Source organism: Bubalus kerabau, chromosome 19 (assembly GCF_029407905.1).
Source record: "Bubalus kerabau isolate K-KA32 ecotype Philippines breed swamp buffalo chromosome 19, PCC_UOA_SB_1v2, whole genome shotgun sequence".
NCBI classification, from domain to species: Eukaryota; Metazoa; Chordata; class Mammalia; order Artiodactyla; family Bovidae; genus Bubalus; species Bubalus kerabau.
In genome coordinates this window covers 70,662,383-70,683,446 of record NC_073642.1, presented here as the reverse complement: position 1 = coordinate 70,683,446, position 21,064 = coordinate 70,662,383, and the positions used below count along the sequence as shown (strand labels likewise).

Here is a 21,064-nt window from a genome sequence, read left to right as displayed (position 1 = left end):
GGCAGGAGAGAAAATGTCATGATGGGGTTTTCTCTCAGAAGCTGGAGTCTCTCCACTGGAATATTCCCTCCCCTGAAAGCTCCTTCCACTGTCACCCCAGAGAGCTTTCCTGTTTCTAAACCTGGGACATGATTTCATGGAGTCAGGCTGGTCTGTCCTTCCACATCTGTCTTAGGACAGGCTGCACAGAAATATTTCCTCAGGGGACATATTAGGTCACTACGTTCTGTGACTTGCTGTCAACTTTTTAATCATTAATTCTTGTATTTAACTTCGAGTCTGCTTTCACCTTCCGATGGATTTCCAAATCCTCTCAGGCTGAAATTCTCCCCAGCTCTGTTAGATTCTGTGTCTTTCATTTGAATGGTGAGTAGTATTTGAAGTTGGTAATTGACGTCATAGACAACTGGAGTGACTTTTTCCCCCAGAGGACACTTGAAAATGTCTGGACACCAGATAGGCTGTATCCTAAGGGGTGTATTGTAGGTGGCTAGTTATGCATTTGGTAGACAGATAAATGATAGATGAAATAGAAATGAAGATAAAAGGAAACAACACAATCAATTGTATCCTAACAATATGGTAAATAATCATAAAAATTTAGTCTACACATTCAGCCAGTAGTAAAAGCTCAGAAGTGCCAAGGTAATACATGCATGTATATGAAGATATTTGTAAGAACATAAATATTCAAATAATTGGTAAATACTTTTCTAGCCCACTCCTCAGTCATGCGGTGATTCTCTCTTTTCTCTTTATGAAATCATCACATACATTACCAGTTATCTGCGATTTCCATTCCTTCCAAGTAGGGGATGAGTGACCTTAAATTTACATCATCCCCAGCATTTGATCGCTTTAGTATTTTGTACTTTAGCTCCTCTAAAGGTGTGTAACAGTATCTCATCCTCCTGTTACTTCATGTTTCCTAAGTGGTCAAACATGAGATGACGAGAGTGAACATCGACATTCTAGGAATTGGCGAACTAAGATGGACTGGAATGGGTGAATTTAATTCAGATGGCCATTATATCTACTACTGCAGGCAAGAATCCCTTAGAAGAAATGAAGAAGCCATCATAGTCAACAAGAGTCCATAATGCAGTACTTGGATGCAGTGTCAAAAACGACAGAATGATTTCTGTCGTTTCCAAGGCAAACCATTCAATATCATGGTAATCCTAGTGTATGCCCCGACCAGAAATGCTGAAGAAGCTAAAGTTCAACGGTTGTATGAAGACCTAGAGGACCTTCTAGAATTCAAACCCAAAAAAGATGTCCTTTTCATTACAGGGGACTGGAATGCAAAAGTCGGAAGTCAAGAAACACCTGGAGAAATAGGCAAATTTGGCCTTGGAGTACAAAATGAAGAAGGGCAAAGGCTAATAGAGTTCTGCAAAGAGAATGCACTACTCATAGCAAACACCCTCTTCCAACAACACAAGAGAAGACTCTACACATGGACATCACCTGATGGCCAACACCGAAATCAGATTGATTATATTCTTTGCAGCTAAAGATGGAGAAGCTCTATAGAGTCAGCAAAAACAAAACCAGGAGCTGACTGTGGCTCTGATCATGAACTCCTTATTGCCTAATTCAGACTTAAATTGAGGAAACTAGGGGAAAACACTAGACCATTCAGGCATGACCTAAATCAAATCCCTTACGATTATACAGTGGAAGTGAGAAATAGGTTTAAGGGACTGGATCTGATAGATAGAGTGCCTGATGAGCTTTGGAATGAAGTTCGTGACATTGTACAGGAGACAGGCAGCAACACCATCCTCAAGAAAAATAAATGCAAAAAAGCAAATGGCTGCCTGAGGAGGCCTTACAGATAACTGTTAAAAGAAGAGACCGGAAAAGCAAAGGAGAAAAGGAAAGATATACCCATTTGAATGCAGACTTTCAAAGAATAGCAAGGAGAGATAAAGCCTTCCTCATCGATCAAGGCAAAGAATTAGAGGAAAACATCAGAATGGGAAAGACTAGAGATCTGTTCAAGAAAATTAGTGATACCAAGGTAACATTTCATGCAAAGATGGGCTCAAAAAAGGACAGAAATGGTATGGACCTAACAGAAGCAGAAGGTATTAAGAAGACGTGGCAAGAATACACAGAAGAATTGTACAAAAAAAATCTTCACGACCCAGATAATCATGATGGTGTGATCACTCACCCAGAGGCAGACATTCTCGAATGTGAAGTCAGTGGGCCTTAGGAGGCATCACTATGAACAAAGCTAGTGGAGGTGATGGAATTCCAGTTGAGCTAATTCAAATCCTAAAAGATGATGCTGTGAAAGTTTGCACTCAATATGACAGCAAATTTGGAAAATTCAGCAGGGCCTACATGACTGGAAAATCAATTTTCATTCCAATCCCTAAGAAAGGCAATGCCAAAGAATGCTCAAACAACCACACAAATGCATTCATCTCAGGCGCTAGCAAAGCAACGCTCAAAATTCTCCAAGTAGGCTTGAACAATATGTGAACTGAGAAATTTCAGATCTTCAAGTTGGCTTTAGAAAAGGCAGAGGAACCAGAGATCAAATTGCCAACATCTGCTGGATCATCAAAAGCAAGAGAGTTCCAGAAAAATGTCTATTTCTGCTTTATTGACTATGCCAAAGCCTTTAACTGTGGAAAATTCTTAAAGAGATGGCAATACCAGACCCCCTGACCTGCCTCTTGAGAAATCTGTATGCAGGTCAAAAAGCAACAGTTAGAACTGGACATGGAACAGACTGGTTCCAAATAGGAAAAGGAGTACGTCAAGGCTGTATATTGTCACCCTGCTTATGTAACTTATATACAGAGGACATCATGAGAAATGCTGGGCTGGATGAAGCACAAGCTGGAATCAAATTGCCGGGAGGAATATCGATAACCTCAGATATGCAGATGACACCACCCTTATGCAGAAAGTGAAGAAGAACTAAAAAGCCTCTTGATGAAAGTGAAAGAGGAGAGTGAAAAAGTTGGCTCAATACTCAACATTCAGAAAACTAAGGTCATGGCATCCAGTCCCATCACTTCATGGCAAATAGATGGGGAAACAGTGGAAGAAGTGAGAGACTTTATTTTGGCGAGCTCCAAAATTACTGCAGATGGTGACTGCATCCGTTAAATAAAAAGACACTTACTCCTTGGAAGAAAAGTTATGACCAATCTACACAGCATATAAAAAAGCAGAGAGATTACTTTGTCAACAAAGGTTCGTCTAGTAAAGGCTATGATGTTTCCAGTAGTCATGTCTGGTTGTGAGAGTTGGATTGCAAAGAAATCTGAGCCCCGAAGAAATGATGCTTTTGAACTGTGGTGCTGGAGAAGACTCTTGAGAGTCTCTTGAACTGCAAGCGTATCCACGCAGTCCATCCTAAAGGTAATCGATCCTGAATATTCATTGGAAGGACTGAAGTTCAAGCTGAAACTCCAATACTTTGGCCACCTGATGCTAAGAGCTGACTCATTTGAAGAGACGCTCGGGCTGGGAAAGATGGCAGGCGAGAGGAGAAGTGAACAACAGAGGATGAGACAGTTGGATGGCATCACTGACTCCATGCACTTGAGTTTGGTAAACTCCAGGAGTTGGTGATGTGACGTTGGTGATGACAGGGAGGCCTGGCATGCTGTGGTCCATGGGGTCGCAAAGAGTCAGACACGACTGAGTGAACAGATAGTCACATGATAAAATAATATCTATATGAAAATACAGGGCCATCCTATATTGTGTCTTCAGTCCTCTTCCTAGACGCAGTGATTTCAATGTAGCTCATAAACCACGCGTTCCCCTAACCAATTCAAATACTTAGTGAGCTGAAGGGAAGAGACCTCACAGGGACCCAGAAAGACCCCAGGGATGGTGATCACACTCCATCCCCACTTACAAGGACAGGGCTGGTCCACATGAAAACTCCTCCTCATGCTCCAGGATACAATCCACCCCTGGGTTGAGGGAGCTCACATCCCTCCTCCCACAAGGCTGAGGTGTCAGGGAAGGCAAGGTTGTGGTGTAGAAGATGGGGGTGTGGGGTCTTCTCCTCTGCCTGGTGACAGCTCCCCAAGGTGAGGGTCTCAGGTGCAGACATGGGTCTGTAGGATGGTTGTGACTGCAGGTCGCTGACAGGGACTGATTCTCCTTCCCAGGTGTCCAGTCCCAGATGAGCTGCAGCAGTCGGGCCCAGAACTGGTGAGCCCTCACTGACCCTCTCCTCATGTGCACTGTCTCTGCTTACTCCATCAAGTGGTTATTGTGGGAACTGGATTCCCCAGGCCCCAGGGAAGGGGCTAGAGCAGATGGCATGCATAAACTATGATGGTCACACTTACTACAGCCCCTCCATCAAGAGCCACACCTCCATCTACAGAGACATCCAAGAATCAGTTCTCCCTGCAGCTGAGCTCTGTGACCACTGAAGACACAGCCGTGTGTCGCTGGGCAAGAGACACAGTGAGGGGAAGGCAGTGTGAGCCCAGACACCAGCCACACTCTGGGGGCTCCATGAGCACCAGCGGGTGCTGGGCACACACAATTGTGTGTTGCAGGAGCAGGTGCAGATTATGATTGACAGCTGGTCTCCTGTCAGGAGGCTTCTTCTCCTTGTAGCAGTTTTCTGGGGAACTTATCTGCATTCATGACTCTTAGGTACCTCTTCAGTCTCTGAAGCAGAATGGTGGTTGGGATAGGGGACGATATTCTCACTGCACGAAAGGCACAGTCTCTTAGGGTTGCTCCCTCTTGTCACTTAGGCCCGTGTTCTGGACATTTGGTGTAAGCTTACTACGTCCACAGGAGAGGCTCTGTGTGACTCAGCAGTGCTGCTCAGCATGGCATGGCCAGTGAATGAGCTAGCCAGTGGTCAGCAGTGTAAGTGCAGCTGGACTCAGACAACAGAGGTGTATAAACCCAGAGCCAGGGAATAACCGCCCCCCCTTGGTGGTGATAACTGAACTGACACCTCACTCACAGCATCAGCCATAGTTCTCTCCTTGGAGACGCAGCGGGACCTCCACGCCACCTGAGATAGAAGCTGAGTCTACTGACACTACGCACAGATGCAGGAAGATGAAAAGATTGTGTCATCTATATTCCTGCATCTATGTTAGTGGTGTCCTCAGACTCACCTTCTACATCATCCTGGAGTGGGGGTCCCCCTGAATTTCCATGGAGAAAACTATGAATAATGCTCTGAGTGTGGTGTCAGCTCTTTGAGCACCACCGAGGGGCATTCCTCCCTTCACTAATTGACAGGCTTTAGTAGGTTCAGTAGCTTCTGTGCTTTGAGTGGTTTTACGGCAGATAGAGGACACATACTAAAGGGAAGCTTGTACTTTAAAAACAATTACTACTTGATATCCTCAGCTCTCTTGTCAAGCTATGAGCCACCAGAAGTTTATATGAGGACAAGTCTTTCAAGGAGAGAGCACAATACATCTAAGGAATATACAGAATATTCCCTGATGAATAAAGAAGCCATTGTGAGCACCATCTTTGTGTTCAGCCATCCCTCCTGACTGTCTCATGGAACAAACACTACCTTTAGTTGATGGAATTGACTGATTTTAAATCACTTTTGTCCTAATATATGCATGCTGGTCACTCCAGGCATGTCAGACTCTTTACCACCCAATGGACTGTAGCCCATTAGGCTCCTCAGTCCATCAAATTTTCCAAGTAAGAGTACTTGAGCAAGTTGCCGTGTCCTCCTCCAGAGTATCTTCCTGACCCAGGGATCAATCCTGTGTCTCTTACATCTGCTTATTGGTAGGTGGGTTCTTTATCACTACCACCATCTTTCGATAATTATGTGAGTCTCGTTCAGCAGAAATCACACAAAGAGAAGTGAACAGAGTAAACAGTGAGAAAGTCAAAGTTGCTCAGTTGTATCCAACTCTTTGCGACCCCACAGACTATACAGTCCATGGAATTCTCCAAGGAAGAATACCGGAGTGAGTAGCATTTCCCTTCTCCAGGGCATCTTCCCACCCAGGGATCAAACCCAGGTCTCCCAAACTGCAGGCAGATTCTTCACCAGCTGAGCCACAAGGGAAGCCCAAGTATACTGGAGTGGGTAGCCTATCCCTTCTCCAGCAGATCTTCCAGTCCCAGGAATCGAACCCTATATTGCAGGATGATTCTTTACCACTGAGCTATCAGTTCAGTTGCTTGGTAATGACTGATTTTTCACAACCCCATGGACTGCAGCATGCCAGACTTCCCTGTCCATCTCCAACTCCCAGAACTTGCTCAAGCTTATGTCCATCCAGTCGGTGATGCCATCCAACCATCTCATCCTGTCTTCCCCTTTTCCTCCTGTCTTCAATCTTTCCGAGCATCAGGGTCTTTTCAAATGAGTCAGTTCTTCAAATCAAGTGGCCAAAGTATTGGGGCTTCAGGTTCAGCATCAGTCCTTCCAATGAATATTCAGCACTGATTTCCTTTAGGATAGACTGGTTGGATCTCCTTGCAGTAAAGGACTCTCAACAGTCTTCTCCAACACAGCAGTTGAAAAACATCAATACTTCAGTGCTCAGCTTTCTTTATGGCCCAATTCTCGTATCCATACATGAGTACTGAAAAATCCATAGCTTTACTAGACGGAATTTGGCGAGCAAAGTAAAGTCTCTGCTTTTTAATGCATTGTCTAGGATGGTCAAAGCTTTTCTTCCAAGGAGCATGCTATCAGGCAAGCTTGAACTGATCTATCGGGGAAGCCCAAACAATGAGAAAAATCACAAGCCAATGAAACAAGGAGCCCAGATGTGGGTGGTCCAAGGTTTGGTGAAGTCAGAAGTTCATGTACCTGGAGAGAATGAACAACCTTCCACATGGCACACCCACATGTCAGCCCCTCCCCCAGGAGACCCCCTCATGTACGGACGTGATGACTGCATTCCCTGGTCACACGGGGACATGGAAAGGGGCTGGGAGAAGAGAGACAGCTCCTCTGAAATTACCTCAGGAACCCGGAATCACCGAGAGGCGCTTTGTCCTGCCTTCTGACTAGAACTGGGCCACCAGGACGTGACAATCTCCGCACCATGGTGCCTTCTGAATTCCAGCCTCTTGGAAGAGCTTTGGAATCTGAGCCTAAAATAAATGCCCTGCTGAGTCCTTCATCCCTTTCTCTCTATGTTGGTCAAGTCTGTCCAGGCTCCTCTGACTCTTAGTGACATTGGATTTCTCCTTCGACTCCCAGGTCAAGGACAACCTCAGCTGGTACCTGCTGGTTCCTGCATCAAGAGGTAGTGTGTGAGGAAACCGTGATTTCCACCATTAAAGCAAGGAAATTCTCAACACCAAAAGTTTCCCTGGACCTAACAAAGTCCTAACATTACAGGGCAATCCCCCAGCACAATACCAGAGAGGTGGGCAATCCACAGTCCAGGGGAGATCTGCCCAGGAATGCAAAGCTTCAGGAGGAGCACCTTCTGGGTAATTACTACCAATTCCTGCAGGACCAGCAATAACCACTGTAAGGATGAGAGATCCTGGAGGCCACAGCCCATGGTTTGTGGGATATAACTCCACAAACATCCAGGTCTTCAAGGTGAGTGTGCATATTTATCCCTTCAGGACACCTGACAGACAAAGGGAAGGCCAATGCTGAGAAATGTTAACACCTATCCAGAAGGTTCATCAGGCAGACCCTCCATAAAAGAGCTCTTCCCCCAGCTTCTCCTAGGAGGTGAACAGAAATTCTTTTCCACTGCAGACCTACAGAGGGGGCATATCTCAAGGCTAAGAGATGGGACTGGACCAGGGCACTGCAGCCCAGGAAGGAGTAGAACGAGGATGGGCCAATACTAAAAACCCTGGCGACGCTCAGAGCCCAGACCCAGATCCCCTGAGTCATGGGTGTTCAACCTCAACCATGCAGGTAACCCCTACCCACATGTGACCCCCAGGGACCTGGCAGAGCTACGATATGCAGCCTCCTTGAGGAGGGGAGCTCGTGTGCAGACACCACAGCCAGACAACCATCAGGAGCCAGGGCGCTGAGGCTCTGGTACCCATGGCTGGAGACCAGGATTGGAGCACCTCACTACTGGCCTCAGACCCACTCTCTCCTGCCTGATCTACATGGCTAGTATCCCTCTCCTCTCTTGGGTATCTGACATGCTCAGGAATATTTATGAAGGTTCCATCAGAGACTCAGAACAGGGGGAAGCAGGCTTGTCACAGGGTCCTGCTGGAGGACACGTGGCTGACTCAGCAGTGGGTCTATCTCCCCACTGACACCAGGTCCTGAGGTCCTCAGGCAGGTGGTCAGGAGGGATGGAGAGAAGCAGGACGGAGTCTGAGGACGGATGCACCCCGAGACCATTCTGCTGAAGCAATGTCCTGCCAGGGGACACACACACGGCTGGCCTAGCTTCTCTGCAGGGTGCTGTTGTGGCAACCCTCTCCAGTGTTCCTGCCCGGAGAATCCCATGGACGGAGGAGTCTGGTGGGCTACAGTCTGTGGCATATCAAAGGGTCAGACACGGCTGAGGTGACTGAGCGTGCTCACCGCCCCATTCCCTGGGTGAGCACTCCCTCTGGGCAGCCTCACCTGAGTCAGCTGACAAGGACTGTGCCTCGTCCTCCTCCAGCATCTCAGGTGTCTCCTCTCACAGGTGTGGGCGCTAGGAGCCCCTCAAGTGTTTGTGCTGTGAATTCTCAGGGGCGATTGCGCTGTTTCCAACAAGGGGGCTCGTCTAGACCTTCTTGTGGGGCCCCTGCAGGGTCCAGGTGCTGTAAGAACAGGTGAGCCCAGAGTGAACGGTAGGTGCAGTGGGCATCGAGCCCCGTGCTTCTGCATGCAGCTATCCTGTGACATGATGTTAGCCCACGGGGGTTCCAGGAGGCCAAGGGACCCCAAGTCCTCGAGAGCCTCTGGACTCACTGTGAGTGTCAACTGCATCAGTGCCCCTGCAGCCCCAGGGCGGCGACGTCCAGGTGTTCTCACAAACTCCTTCCTTGGGGTCTCTCTACAGAGTGCGTGCGTTTATTGAGGCTATTTCTAGAGATGATTAAAAGAACATGCTGTCTCTAGAAGAATACTCTGAAGATGGAACACAGCCACTTAATACCAGACTAGAAACACTGCTAGGACTGCCCTGTGAGCCCAGGCAGGGGGTGCCCAGGACCCCAGTGCAGGGCTGCTGCCCAGGAGCATGTGGGGAGGGGCCAGGAGTCTCAGAGAGGGAGTCTTCTATTTTCACTGAAAACAATAACTAGCAGAACAAGGACTGGTGACATTGAATATTGGGGCCTGTTGGGAATACACAGCTCGGTGAGGCCATGAGAAGTACATGTGTATATGTCTGTGAGTGTGTGTGTGAGTGTGTATGTGAGCATGCAAGTCTGGATGTGTTGCATGTTTGTGTGTGAGTGTGTGCATGAGTATGTATATGTATTAGTATATGTATGTGTGCATCTTTGAATGTGAATGTGTGCATGTGTGTGCCTGTGTTTGTGTGTATGTGTGTGTGTCAGTGTGTGAGTGAGCATGTCTCTGTTTGATTGTGTGTGTGTTTGTGTGTTTGACAGATGTGTGTGTGTGTGAGACAGGTGTGTGTGTGACAAGTGTGTGTGTGACAGGTTTGTCTGTGTGTGTGACAGGTGCGTGTGTGTTTGACGGGTGGGTGTGTGAGTAACAGGTGTGTCTGTGTAACAGGTGTTTGTGACAGGTATGTGTGTGTAACAGGTGTTTGTGTGTCTGTATGACTGTGTGACAGGTCTGTGTGAGACAGCTGTGTGTGTGACATGTATGTGTGCGTCACAGGTTTGTGTGTGTGTGTGTGACAGGTGTGTATGTGTAACAGGTGTGTGTGTGTGACAGGTGTGTGTGTGTCTGTATGTCTGTGTGACAGGCTTGTGTGTGACAGGTGTGTGCGTGAGACAGGTGTGTGTGTGACATGTATGTGTGTGTCACAGGTTTGTGTGTGTGTGTGACAGGTGAGTGTGTGTAACAGGTGTGTGTGTGTGACAGGTGTGTGTGTGTCTGTATGTCTGTGTGACAGGTCTGTGTGTGACAGGTGTGTGTGTGAGATGGGTGTGTGTGTGACATGTATGTGTGTGTCACAGGTGTGTGTGTGTGTGACAGGTGTGTGTGTGTGTGTGTCATGTGTCTGTGTGTGTGAGACAGGTAGGTGTGTGTGTCTATGCAAATACCCAGTGGTGGCTGACTTTGGCGAAACACACTGATTAGAGCTGAAGATGTCTCTGTGGCACTAATGGCTGGTTCACGATGGGGACTGTGTCCTCTGGGGCGGGTCCTGCAGTGGAAGAGCTCTCTGTGCACAGGGGTCAGGGACCTGGCAGGACACATGCCCTCAAACAAGCATGAGGACACGGACACACACCCACTGAGCATGATCATGCATCAGAAGACTACTCCTTCCTAATATCGCCCGTGTATTGAGTGTAAAGTTTTCAGCCTCAGAACATGCAGGTGACCTGAGGTGTCCTAGGTTAAATACGGATATTCTGAGCCCTGAGAACATCACCCAGAGCAACACCGGCTCTGCACAGCAGTCCTGGGAGCACAGCCCTCACCAGGGACTGGAGCTGGACAGTCCTCCTCCTGGTGGCCTTGGCTCCAGGTCAGGGTCATCCCGGTGCTGCGGTGAAGGAAGGGACAGGGTCCAGTCAAGGGGGTTCATGCACTTCTGTCCCCTGTCCACAGGTGTGCACTCCCAGGTGCAGCTGGTGCAGTGGGGGCTGAGCTGAGGAAGCCTGGGGCCTCAGTGAAGGTGTCCTGCAAGGCTTCTGGATACACCTTCACCGACTACATGCACTGGGTGTGACAGGCCCCTGAGCAAGGGCTTGAACAGATGGACAGATTGACAGCAAAGATGGTGGAGCAAAGTATGTGCAGAAGTTCCAGGGCAGAGTCACCTTGGCTGCAGACACGTCCACCTGCACAGTCTATATTGAGCTGAGCAGTCTGAGGTCTGAGGACACGGCTGTTTATTACTGTGTGAGACACACAGTGTGAAAACCCACATCCTGAGGGTGTCAGAAACCCTGAGGGGCAGGGCAGCTGTGCTGGGGCTGATGATGACAGGGATGATTGGGTTGGGGTCCTGAGAAAAGTGGGTACAAGCGTGTGTTCACTCTTACAGGAGTGTGTCCACTGTCAGAATTTGTGTTCATCATCAAAGGAGTTGGGTGTTCACTCTCAGAGGACTGTGTTCCATCAGAGAAGTGTGTTCGCTTGTACAGGAGTGTGTTCCCTATCTGTGGAGTGTGTTTGCTGTTACAGGACTGTGTTCACTGTTAGAAGAATATGTTCATTTTTAGAGTGTGTTCCCTGTCAGAGGTGTGTGTTCACTGTTACAGGAATGTTTTCCATACAATAGATACTCTGTCAGAGGAGTGTGTTCCATACACTAAGCACTCTGTTGGAGGACTGTGTTGTGTACAATACACACTCAGTCAGAGGAGTGTGTTACGTACAATACACGTTGTGTCAGAAGAGTGTGTTCCGTAAAATAAGCACTGTGCCAGAGGAGTGTTCCGTACAGTAAACATTCTGTAAGCAAAATATCAGCACTGTGGGGGGAAGCGTCAGTGCACTGTACAGACATGAGCCCCTGTGAGGTCTCTGTGTGGACCCGAGTCTTTGCCTCAGAGCCGTGGCTCCATCCCACGTGAAGTCCAGCTTCATCTCCATGCAGATGTGTTAAGTCGTCTGCAGGTGGTTGAGCCTTTTGCAGCCCCGCCCAGGAGTGAACACCCCTTTTGCTCTATGTCATGTCCAGGACCTGGTATGTTGGGATCTGGGTTCCAGCCATTCTAACTGTGCAGTGGTACCTCACGATCCTTTAAGCATGCAATCCCTGATGGCTTGTGATGTGAAAGGACTTTCCAAGTGCTCACATGTCAGCTGTCCATCTTTGGAGGCAAGTTCAGACTTCACCCATTTTTCACTGGGTTGCTTACCTTCTGTTGTTCAGTTATGAGTGTCCATGTGCATTCATAGCACAAAGTTCTTACCAAATATGCTATTTATAAGTTATCTTTCCAGCCTGTGGCTTGCCGTTAGAGTCCCTTAACAGTGAGTTCAGAAAACAAGTGTTTTTCATTGTGATGCTCTCCAATTTATCAGTTTTTCCCCCATGGATCATGCTATTGGTCTTACGTCTAAAAATTGTTGGCAAATTTAAGGGCACCCAGAAGCTTTCCAAGTGCAGCCCCGCCCCTCCCTCAACAGATGGAGCTGAAGAGGTGGGAAAATCAGGAATACGGAAGAATCCTAGATCCATTGACAGCTTTGTCCTGTGTGTGTGTGTATGGGTGTTCAGTTGAGTCTGACTCGTTCAGACCCCATGGACTGCAGCCCACCAGGCTTCTGTGTCCGTGGGACTTTTCCAGGCAAGAGTACTGGAGGAGGTTGCCATTTCCTCCCTCAGAGGATCTTCCCCACCCAGGGATTGAACCCGTGTTTCCCACGTCTCTTGTGTCTCCTACATTAGCAAGCAGATTCTTTACCACTGCACAACCTGGAAAGCCCTGTCCTAACTATAGTTTTCCCCTTTCCAGAACAGCCTATAAATGAAGTCACACAATATGTAGGCCTTTAAGACTGCTTTCTTTCACTTCTCCATATGCATTTAAGGTTCATTCACACCACCCATGGACAGTCAAGAAAGGAAATTAAGAAAGTATTCCATTTAAAATTGCATCTAAAAGAATTAAATGCCTAGCAATAAATTTAACCAAGGAGAGGAGAGACATGTGCACTGAAAACCACAAAACCTAAGACAAAACATAAAACACGGAAAGAAATGAGACTCCATGCGTGTTCAGTTGTAGCTGACTCTTTGAGATGCCCTGGACTGTAGCCCTCCAGGCTTCTCTGTCCATGGGATTTTTCAGGCAAGAACACTGGAGTGGGTTGCCATTTCCTCAGGCGGGGCATCTTCCTGACCCAGGGACCCTATTTCTCCTGACAGTCTTGACTGCAGCCGAGGCCCCATGGAGCCTCCCCTCCTGCGTCTCCTGCACTGACGGGCGGGGTCTTTGCCGTGCACGTCACCTGGTGCGCACACATCTGAGCTCACAGATGGAACAGCTTCTCCACATTGTAGGACAGCAAGGCTTTCCCAAGTCACTAACATGACCAGTGAGGAGCAGAAAGCCACTGAGTAAGAGGGCAGGGTTTCCCTTAGGGCTGATGGGAGCCCTCAGGACCCGGAGTGAGGAGGTGGCTGCTCAACTGTTTGGTGTCAAACGGCTAGTTTCATGACAAGTGACGTTTCCATCCACTAAAAAGAAAAGATTCCTAGATGACCCTTCAGGGTTCCATAGCTCGTTCTTCTATTCTTCCCATGCACGTGTGGACCACGGGCGGCCCACTCTTCCTCTGGGGAAGGACACCGTGCTTGCCTCCAATTCCAGCAGTCATGGATGAGGCTGCTCCAGCCGTTCGTGTGCAGTCCTGTGTGGACGTGTTTTGGTTCACTCAGAGGCACTAGAAGCATGCTTGCCGATCTCAGGAGAAACGTGCTGATATTGCTCAGTTGCTAAGTCGGCTCCGTGAACTGCAGCACACAGGGCCGCTTGTCCTCCACTACCTCCTGGAGTTTGCTCAAACTCACGTCCATTGAGTTGGTAATGCTATCTAACCACCTCATTCTCTGCCGACCCCTTCTCCTTCTGGCCTCAATCTTTCTCAGGATCCTGGTCTTTTCCCATGAGTCAGCTCTTCACATCAGGTGGCTAAAGTATCGGAGCTTCAGCATCATTCCTTCCAGTGAATACCAGGGTTGATTTCCTTTAGGATTGACTGGTTTGATATCCCTGCTGTCCAAGACACTGTCAAGAGTCTTCTCCAGCAGCACAGATTGAAAGCATCAATCCTTTGGTGCTCAGCCTTCTTTATGGAAAATGGTAACCCACTCCAGGGTTCTTCCACAACAACCTTACAAATAGTATGAAAAGGGTAAAACTGTGTTACCTTTCTTCGAAACTGCCACACTGCCTGCCGATGTGACTGGATCAACCTTCTTTCCACCAACAATGATGAGCTTTTCCATTGTCCTTCTCACTGGTCAACAGTGGGCATTGCAAGACTGGTGGGTTTTAGCCATTCTAACAGTATGGCTAAACAGTGGCCCTGCATGTGAGGAGAGCTCTTAGGGAGGGTCTGGATTTTCTCTGGTCCTGATGCTCTCAGACATCTCCCCTCCATACCTGTGGGGATGGACCCTCACTCTCCTGAAAATCCACTGCACTGTGACCTTCACAGAAGGGGAGTGGTCCCACAGAGAGCACAGGTCTCGTTACAAGCATGGGGTTCCAGACCCCCAGCCCACCACAGAAGCTCTGTCTCACACACACCAGAATGGGCCGAGAGGCCCTCCCAGCCCCAAGGCCCCTCCGCGATGCTCACAGGTCAAGCTGTCACCTCAGTAGCAGCCCGGGTGGTGGGACGATGGAAGGATGATGAAGCCCCCTCTGCCTTCAGAAATGCATCTGGTGCAACATGCAAGTGTCCCTGTTCCCAGTATGCTGTCCTGTGGAAGCTGGAGGGGCCAGCTCGGGGTGAGTGTGTGAGACGTGCCCCGACAGACCCCCATCCTCCTCCACTCCTGCTCTGGCCATGTCCAGAGAAAGGGCTGGAGGTCAGTGGGTGGCAGAACCACAAGGCCAACCCTGGCTGGCAGAGGCGGTGGCCACAGGAGTCCTGGAACAACATCCACCTCTTGGAAATGTCCCATTACACTCTCCCCTTTTCCATCAGGCAGCGGGCAGGCCGCTCTGTGGGCGCCCCCACGGCCCTGCCTCAATGGGCCAGGCCAGGATCCCCACGAGGCCACCCCAGCACCTGTGCACTCCCCACACTGCATCTGCTCCCAGATGATGCCTCACACACAGCGTCTCTGCTCAGGGAGCAGGTGACCGGGGGCAAGCCCTCTGGGCCAGCACTTTGGTCCTTGTAGGTCAGGAGCACCCTCTCGATCACCCCCTCTGGGGACAGGGACCAGCTCCCTTGTACAGGATTCCCTCCAGCCCAAGAAAAGATCTACAGGACTATTCCCCTACCCGACCTCACCCCAGCACCCCCAACTTCTGAATAACGACAGCTTCTGTAAACCACGTGTGCAGGGAACATAGGAGCTGCTGATGCCCCTGGTGGCCACATGCGTGTGCTCCACGTGTTCTCCACACCAAGCCCTGACGTCCCCACCATTACTACGGGGACCACACTGCCAGAGGGAAGGGGACCCTGTGTATGGCAACTGCAGGTCTGGCTTAGGCGCTGCCCTGCTGTGGCCCCCTCAGAAATCCCAGGGGTCCCTGGCCTTTACTGGCTCTCCTGCCACCTGTGGGCATGTGATGTTTGCCTCCTTCTAAGGTTGTGCCTGTTTCCTCCCCAGCCCACACTCAGGAGGCTGACATGACCTCAGGAGACCCATGGAGCCAACTGGGCTGCTACATACAGCCAGAATGAATACCGATCCTTTTCACACCCAACTCGAGAGCTGCCCTTATCCCTGGTGGAGCCTATTGGTCAGCAGGTGTCCTCCCACACTCTGAAGAAGACAGGGTGTAGGTACAGAAGGGTGGAAATAGTGGCCGGGTACATCACATCTAAGCCAAGTGAACTTCCTGAGACTCCTGTCTTCTGTTGTTGTCTCTGGGGCTGATGCTCCGCATGGAGGACCATCCAGATGGGGAAGATGGAGACCCTGTGGACAGTAGGAGCCAGGCTCCACGGCATCGGCAGCCTCTTTCGGATTGACAGCTCATCTCCAATTGCACGTCTCAGGGACTCGGAATACCACAGGGCTGCCAAAGCACTGTTGACCCAGTTATCACCACAGAACTTCCCAGGAGCACGCTGGCTGCCAGAGCCCGTACAATGCACACCCTGTGTTCCTGCAACCAAAAACACTACGCCCAGAAATCAGAGACGCACCTTCCTGGGACATCGTCCCTGGCACGCGCCTCCCCAGTGACAGCCGCTGCTGCGCAGGGCTGAAGGCACATGCAGTGCTCTGTCCTCTACAGTATCCAGCAGGTAAAAGCAAACACCTTCCCCACCTGCAGGAAGTACTCCCTCTGACCGTTTCTGCAAATGGTGAAGAGGACCTGAAGGAGTCTGTGACTCCCCCAGGATGACAGCAGGCACTGACACTGAATACAGAGCCAAGAGGAAGGGGGCAGGGCTCCCGAGCATCAGGGCCCAGAGACATCCCAGAGCCCACCCTCCTTCTGCTCTGCTCGCCTCATCACAGGCCGATGCGCTGAGGGCCAGGAGTCGGGGCCACGAGTAGCGGCCTTACTGGCAGAGCCAAGAGACAGAGCAGAGGGCCGATGAGAGTCCTCCTGAACCATGTGGCCTGGAGTTTGACTCCTGTTTCTTTTACAGTGCAGAGACCGGGAGGTGAGGAGGTCGAGTGCTAAAGTGCTAAGGGCCACAGGCTGCTGCAGACACTTCATGCTTCCAGCCAGATTCTGAATGGAGGGCTCAGGTTCTCATCCCCTGCAGCCATGCCCAGCGGGGCTTGGCCAAGGGTTTCCTGTGAGCTGACTCTCGGGCAAGGGGGCAGGGTTCAGGAGACAGCCACTGCGTGGGCCACCCCCCTGTAGCGAGCAGCTTGCAGTCAAGGCAACAGAACACAAACGTGAAAGGGAAGGAGCCAGATCCGACCTGAGTCAGATTGTTCTCTCCCAAGACAACAAGGGGAAAAGAAAACAGACCAACGAGCAAAATGCAGCAGAGGACACCCTCTGTTGATACAGAATTCTCATATTACAGATGAAAGTGAAATCTTGCTTTTGATTCTGCCCTGTGAGTGAGTTTCTGTCCTCTGTGGATGGCTACAAAGTGGTGTAAAACTGCCTGAAATACTTCCTCGCTCCCCGTGGGTATCATGCGGCCCCTGGGTCCACAGAGGCACAGGCGAGAACCATCCCCTGCTGGGAAAGAGCCACACAGAAGGACACAAAGGTCACCCGGGGGCTCGCAGTCAGGCCTGGTTTCTGGTCTCACCAGCCAGGGTCAGCAAGAATCACAGAGAGCGTCCCAGAGGAGAGTGGGGAGCCTGCTCCTCAGGGGGCCTAAACGAAGCTTCCAATGAAAACCAAGAGGAACACGCGGTTTGCAAGTGACCTACCTGCTAATCGGAATGAGACACACCCAATTATGAACTTTTAAAACACTTTCAACACCTACAAATGTTAAGTGATGTGAGCAATGTCTGGTTCCAATCGCCAAAGTAGAAGGAAGTGGTGCTCGCAGGAGGGAAAAGAGGCCTGTGCAGGAGGGGGCCTGGCAGCTCCAGGGGGCACAGCGGGGGCCCATGAGCCGTGTTGCAGATGTATGTGGGGCGTGCAGACCGCTGGAAGAAGGGCTGGACGTATGGAGTGGAGACAGGCCTCTGCTCCCCTCCCCTGCCCCTCCCATGCTGCACTCGTGGACACAGCCTCCCCCCTGCCCAGGTCAGCCCCACTGAACTGATGACCAGGCTTGCCCAGGGCCTTGCCCTGTGACTGTGACTCAGTCTCTGCAGATGACCCGCCCAGGGCTGGACGCTGGCAGCCCCGGCACCCTTTGTTCTCTGTCAGTGTCTCCTCTGACGGCAATGGCCTCAGCACGCGGCTCAGACCTGGCTTCTCTGCGGGGCCTCGCCTTCTCTGTCCTCGCTGGCAGACATCCCTGAGCAGCGCCCCCATGCCGGCAGAGGGCTCGGTCTCCCTGAGGGCAGCCCTCTGGCTGCTCGGGCTCTGTGCAGTGCTGGCCCCTGTCCAGTGCTCTCCAGACCGTCCCTCATGGCGCTACATCTCCACGGAGGTGGTCATTCCCAGGAAGGAGCTGCACCAAGGCAAGGGCACCCAGGTGTTGGGCTGGCTCTCCTACAGCCTGCATTTTGGGGGACAGAGGCACGTAATCCACATGCGGCGCAAGAGGCTCCTTTGGCCTGGATACCTGATGATGACTCCGGATGACCAAGGAGTCCTGCAGACAGACCACCCCTTTGTCCCTGAAGACTGCTACTATTTTGGCTACCTGGAGGAGATCCCTTTCTCCACGGTCACCATGAACACATGCTATGCGGGTCTCTAGGGTTATATGACGTTGGATGACCTCACCTACGAAATCAGCCCCCCAAGCAGTCTCGAAAGTTTGAGCACACTCTTTCTCAGATGGTGGCAGACGCCAGCACAATGGGACCGATGCACAGACCGGGGTATGAGGAGGAAAGGGACCCTCTGCTCTCTCCAGCAAACATCACTGCAGCCCCCAGGATGTCTAGTAAGGTGTATATGTTTCATGAAGCACTTATGAAAGCACTTATGTCAGTCTACTAATGCATTTTACAGAACCATAAACAATGTGTCAAAAACTGTTCAGTACATGGTGGATGTGGGCAATATCATTGATGCAGTGTATCGTGGTCTTGAGACGAGGTTTTATATTAGCGTCATGCATGTTTACGATGTTAGGGACCCAGTCAGCACTGCGTCTCTCAGACCACAGAGTGCATACTTCCAGTTCTATTCAAGAACCTTATATCCTGCTTTTAAACCACATACAGCTGTAGTCTTTAGCACAGCTGAACCGCCTGACGGTGTCTATGTTCCAGGCCTGTATAGTTTCTGCCTTTCAGGTAGTTTGGTGCCAATTGCTACATCGGGGAAAAATACCCTAACGGTGGCTCTCTATGTGTGCTTTCTAATTGGCAGAAGTATTGGTCTGTATTATGACTACCCAGACTGTGTTTGCCAGAGAAGGACCACCTGCATTATGAATGGCTACCAGTCTCTGACAGATGCTTTCAGTAACTGCTCCTATGGGCATTTACAACATATAGTTGGCCATGATATAAGCTCTTGTATGTTCCACCTTGAGCCGGTATATTACAATAGATCGATGACACACGAACGTTGTGGAAACAAAGAAGTGGAAAATGAGGAGCAATGCGACTGCGGCTCCTTCAAGGACTGCTACAGCAACCCATGCTGTGACAACCTCTGTTCTTTCACTGAGGCAAGTATTTGTGACGCAGACACATGCTGCACAAACTGCACATTCTCCAAGCCCGGGACGCTCTGCAGACCCATCCGGAGTATGTGTGACCTTTCTGAGTACTGCCGTGGGATAAGCAAGACCTGCCCTAGAGATGTTTTTATGCAAGATGGAACGCCGTGTGGTGAAGAAGGGTACTGCTTTAAAGGAAGCTGCACTGACCGCAGTGTGCACTGCAGAGAAATCTTTGGTCGAGGGGCTTTGAATGCTCCGGATCAATGCTATAGTTTAAACAGAAAAGCTTACCGATTTGGATTCTGTAGAAGAACATCTTGGTCTGTCCGCTTTATAGCTTGTTCACAGCGGGATCAGCTTTGTGGAAGGCTGCAGTGCACCAATGTCAGTTTCCTGCCTCCGCTGCAGGAACACGTTGGATTTCATCAAATGCATACGTTAGAAGCCTTGTGTTTTGGGCTGGACCTACACCGTGGGCAAGGAGCAGTTGATTATGGCCAAGTGAAAAACGGTGCCCTCTGTGCTCCTGGAACGAACTGTTTAAACACCTTCTGCAACGGTTCTGTTAGTCAAATGGAGTATACGTGTTTCCCTCAGAAATGCAACTCCAGAGGAGTTTGCAACAGTGAAGACAACTGCCATTGCCACCTGGGCTGGGCACCTCCTCTTTGCCAAAACACGGGTGACAGAGGGAGTGCAGACAGCAGACCCCCTACAAGACTGTTTCGATCGGTACCATATGATGAAACAATTTTAGTCTATGCGAGACTGGTGTTCGGTCGCCTGTATGCCCTTATAGCTGCTGTCCTCTTTGGTGTGGCCACAAATGTAAAAACTATCCATACCAGCAAAATTAAGGAAGAGACAGTGCATCCTGTGTAAACCAGCCTCCTGACCCCTGCACAACTGCAGGGGAGGTAGGAGGAACTTCTGAGAAGGAATCAGTGATAGACAGCAAAGCTGAAGTCTGCAGCAGACAGGGGTGGGGGCAGGTATCAGGAGGGTCAGCATTCTCACACCAGGTCTCTTCGATAGGCTGCTGACCAGCACTCTGAAATAAATCTTAAAAACCATACACAGGTGTCCTCTAATATTTTGTATCCTAAGAGCCCAAACTGAGACTGGTCAGGAGAGACCTGAGTCAGCAACTGGGTCTTGACCCAAAGTTGCTGGTCCCGGTGTTAACAACCCCTTTAGGGGCAACTTTATTGGGGGTTTCTCCAAATCAGTGCTCTTGAACACTGAGGTTTTTTCCTCATCTCCTAGGTACCTTCTCTTTTGCCAAACCCAAACTGGATTCAGGGTAGTCAAGGACTACTCCCAGTCGAGGACTACTCACGCAGGGTTGGGGGCTAATGGGGTGGTCTGCCACATGTGGCAGCCCCACTGTCCTCTGGCAGCTGGGCAGGGTGGGAGCCTTCCATGTCCAGCCTCAGGACAGAGCAGAGACCCAGACAGCCATTTCTCACCCTTGGGTGACCTCTGGCTTTTTCTGAGGTGAACATCATGCGCGTGTGTGCAAGAGTGAGTGTGCTCAAGTGCTGGGTGTGTCTGACCCCCGTGAGGACGCTCCCTAGGAGGCCAGCCTAGTGCCCACGGCATCCATACTCTGCAGACCCAGCACTAGAATCTAGGTGGGCTCTCCTCTTTTTCCACAATTCTTAGGTAAAGGCTTTAAAGTCCTCAAACTCAAACTGGGTTCTAAAACTCAGAGATGGAAGGTTCTGGAAACACTCTCCAGGCCCCACAATGGCTCCAGTACGTGGGAGCCCAGGGACCACTGGGTCTGCTTGGGATACGCACTGCCAGCACTCTTGTTTAAGACCTTCCCAACCTACCAGGGTCCTCCTCCCTCCCACCGACCCCTGCCTGCAGAGTTCAGTGCAGGCGGAAGAGGTGCCCCCTACCCTGTCCAAGGGCAGGACTGTTCCCCCTTCTCCTGGTCAGGGCTAGCAGAGGGCCTGGGTTTAGGTGCTTTCAACACTGGGGCACCCGGTAACGACCTTGACAAAGCCTCCTTTGGCCCACCTGCTCCCTCCCGTACCTGAGGAAGCAAGTGGACCAGAGACAGCACCT

General features: G+C 50.3%; 1 gene segment (V, D, J or C); it reads left to right on the top strand.

Annotated features, from left to right (window-relative positions):
* The window catches only part of LOC129634372 (Ig mu chain C region membrane-bound form-like), a 70,678-nt gene that overhangs the window by 4,526 nt on the left and 45,088 nt on the right, over nt 1-21,064 (top strand). Inside the window, 2 exon segments of the C gene segment in view lie at nt 8,794-8,820; nt 11,437-11,458. Of these exon segments, the coding sequence occupies nt 8,794-8,820; nt 11,437-11,458 (49 nt within the window).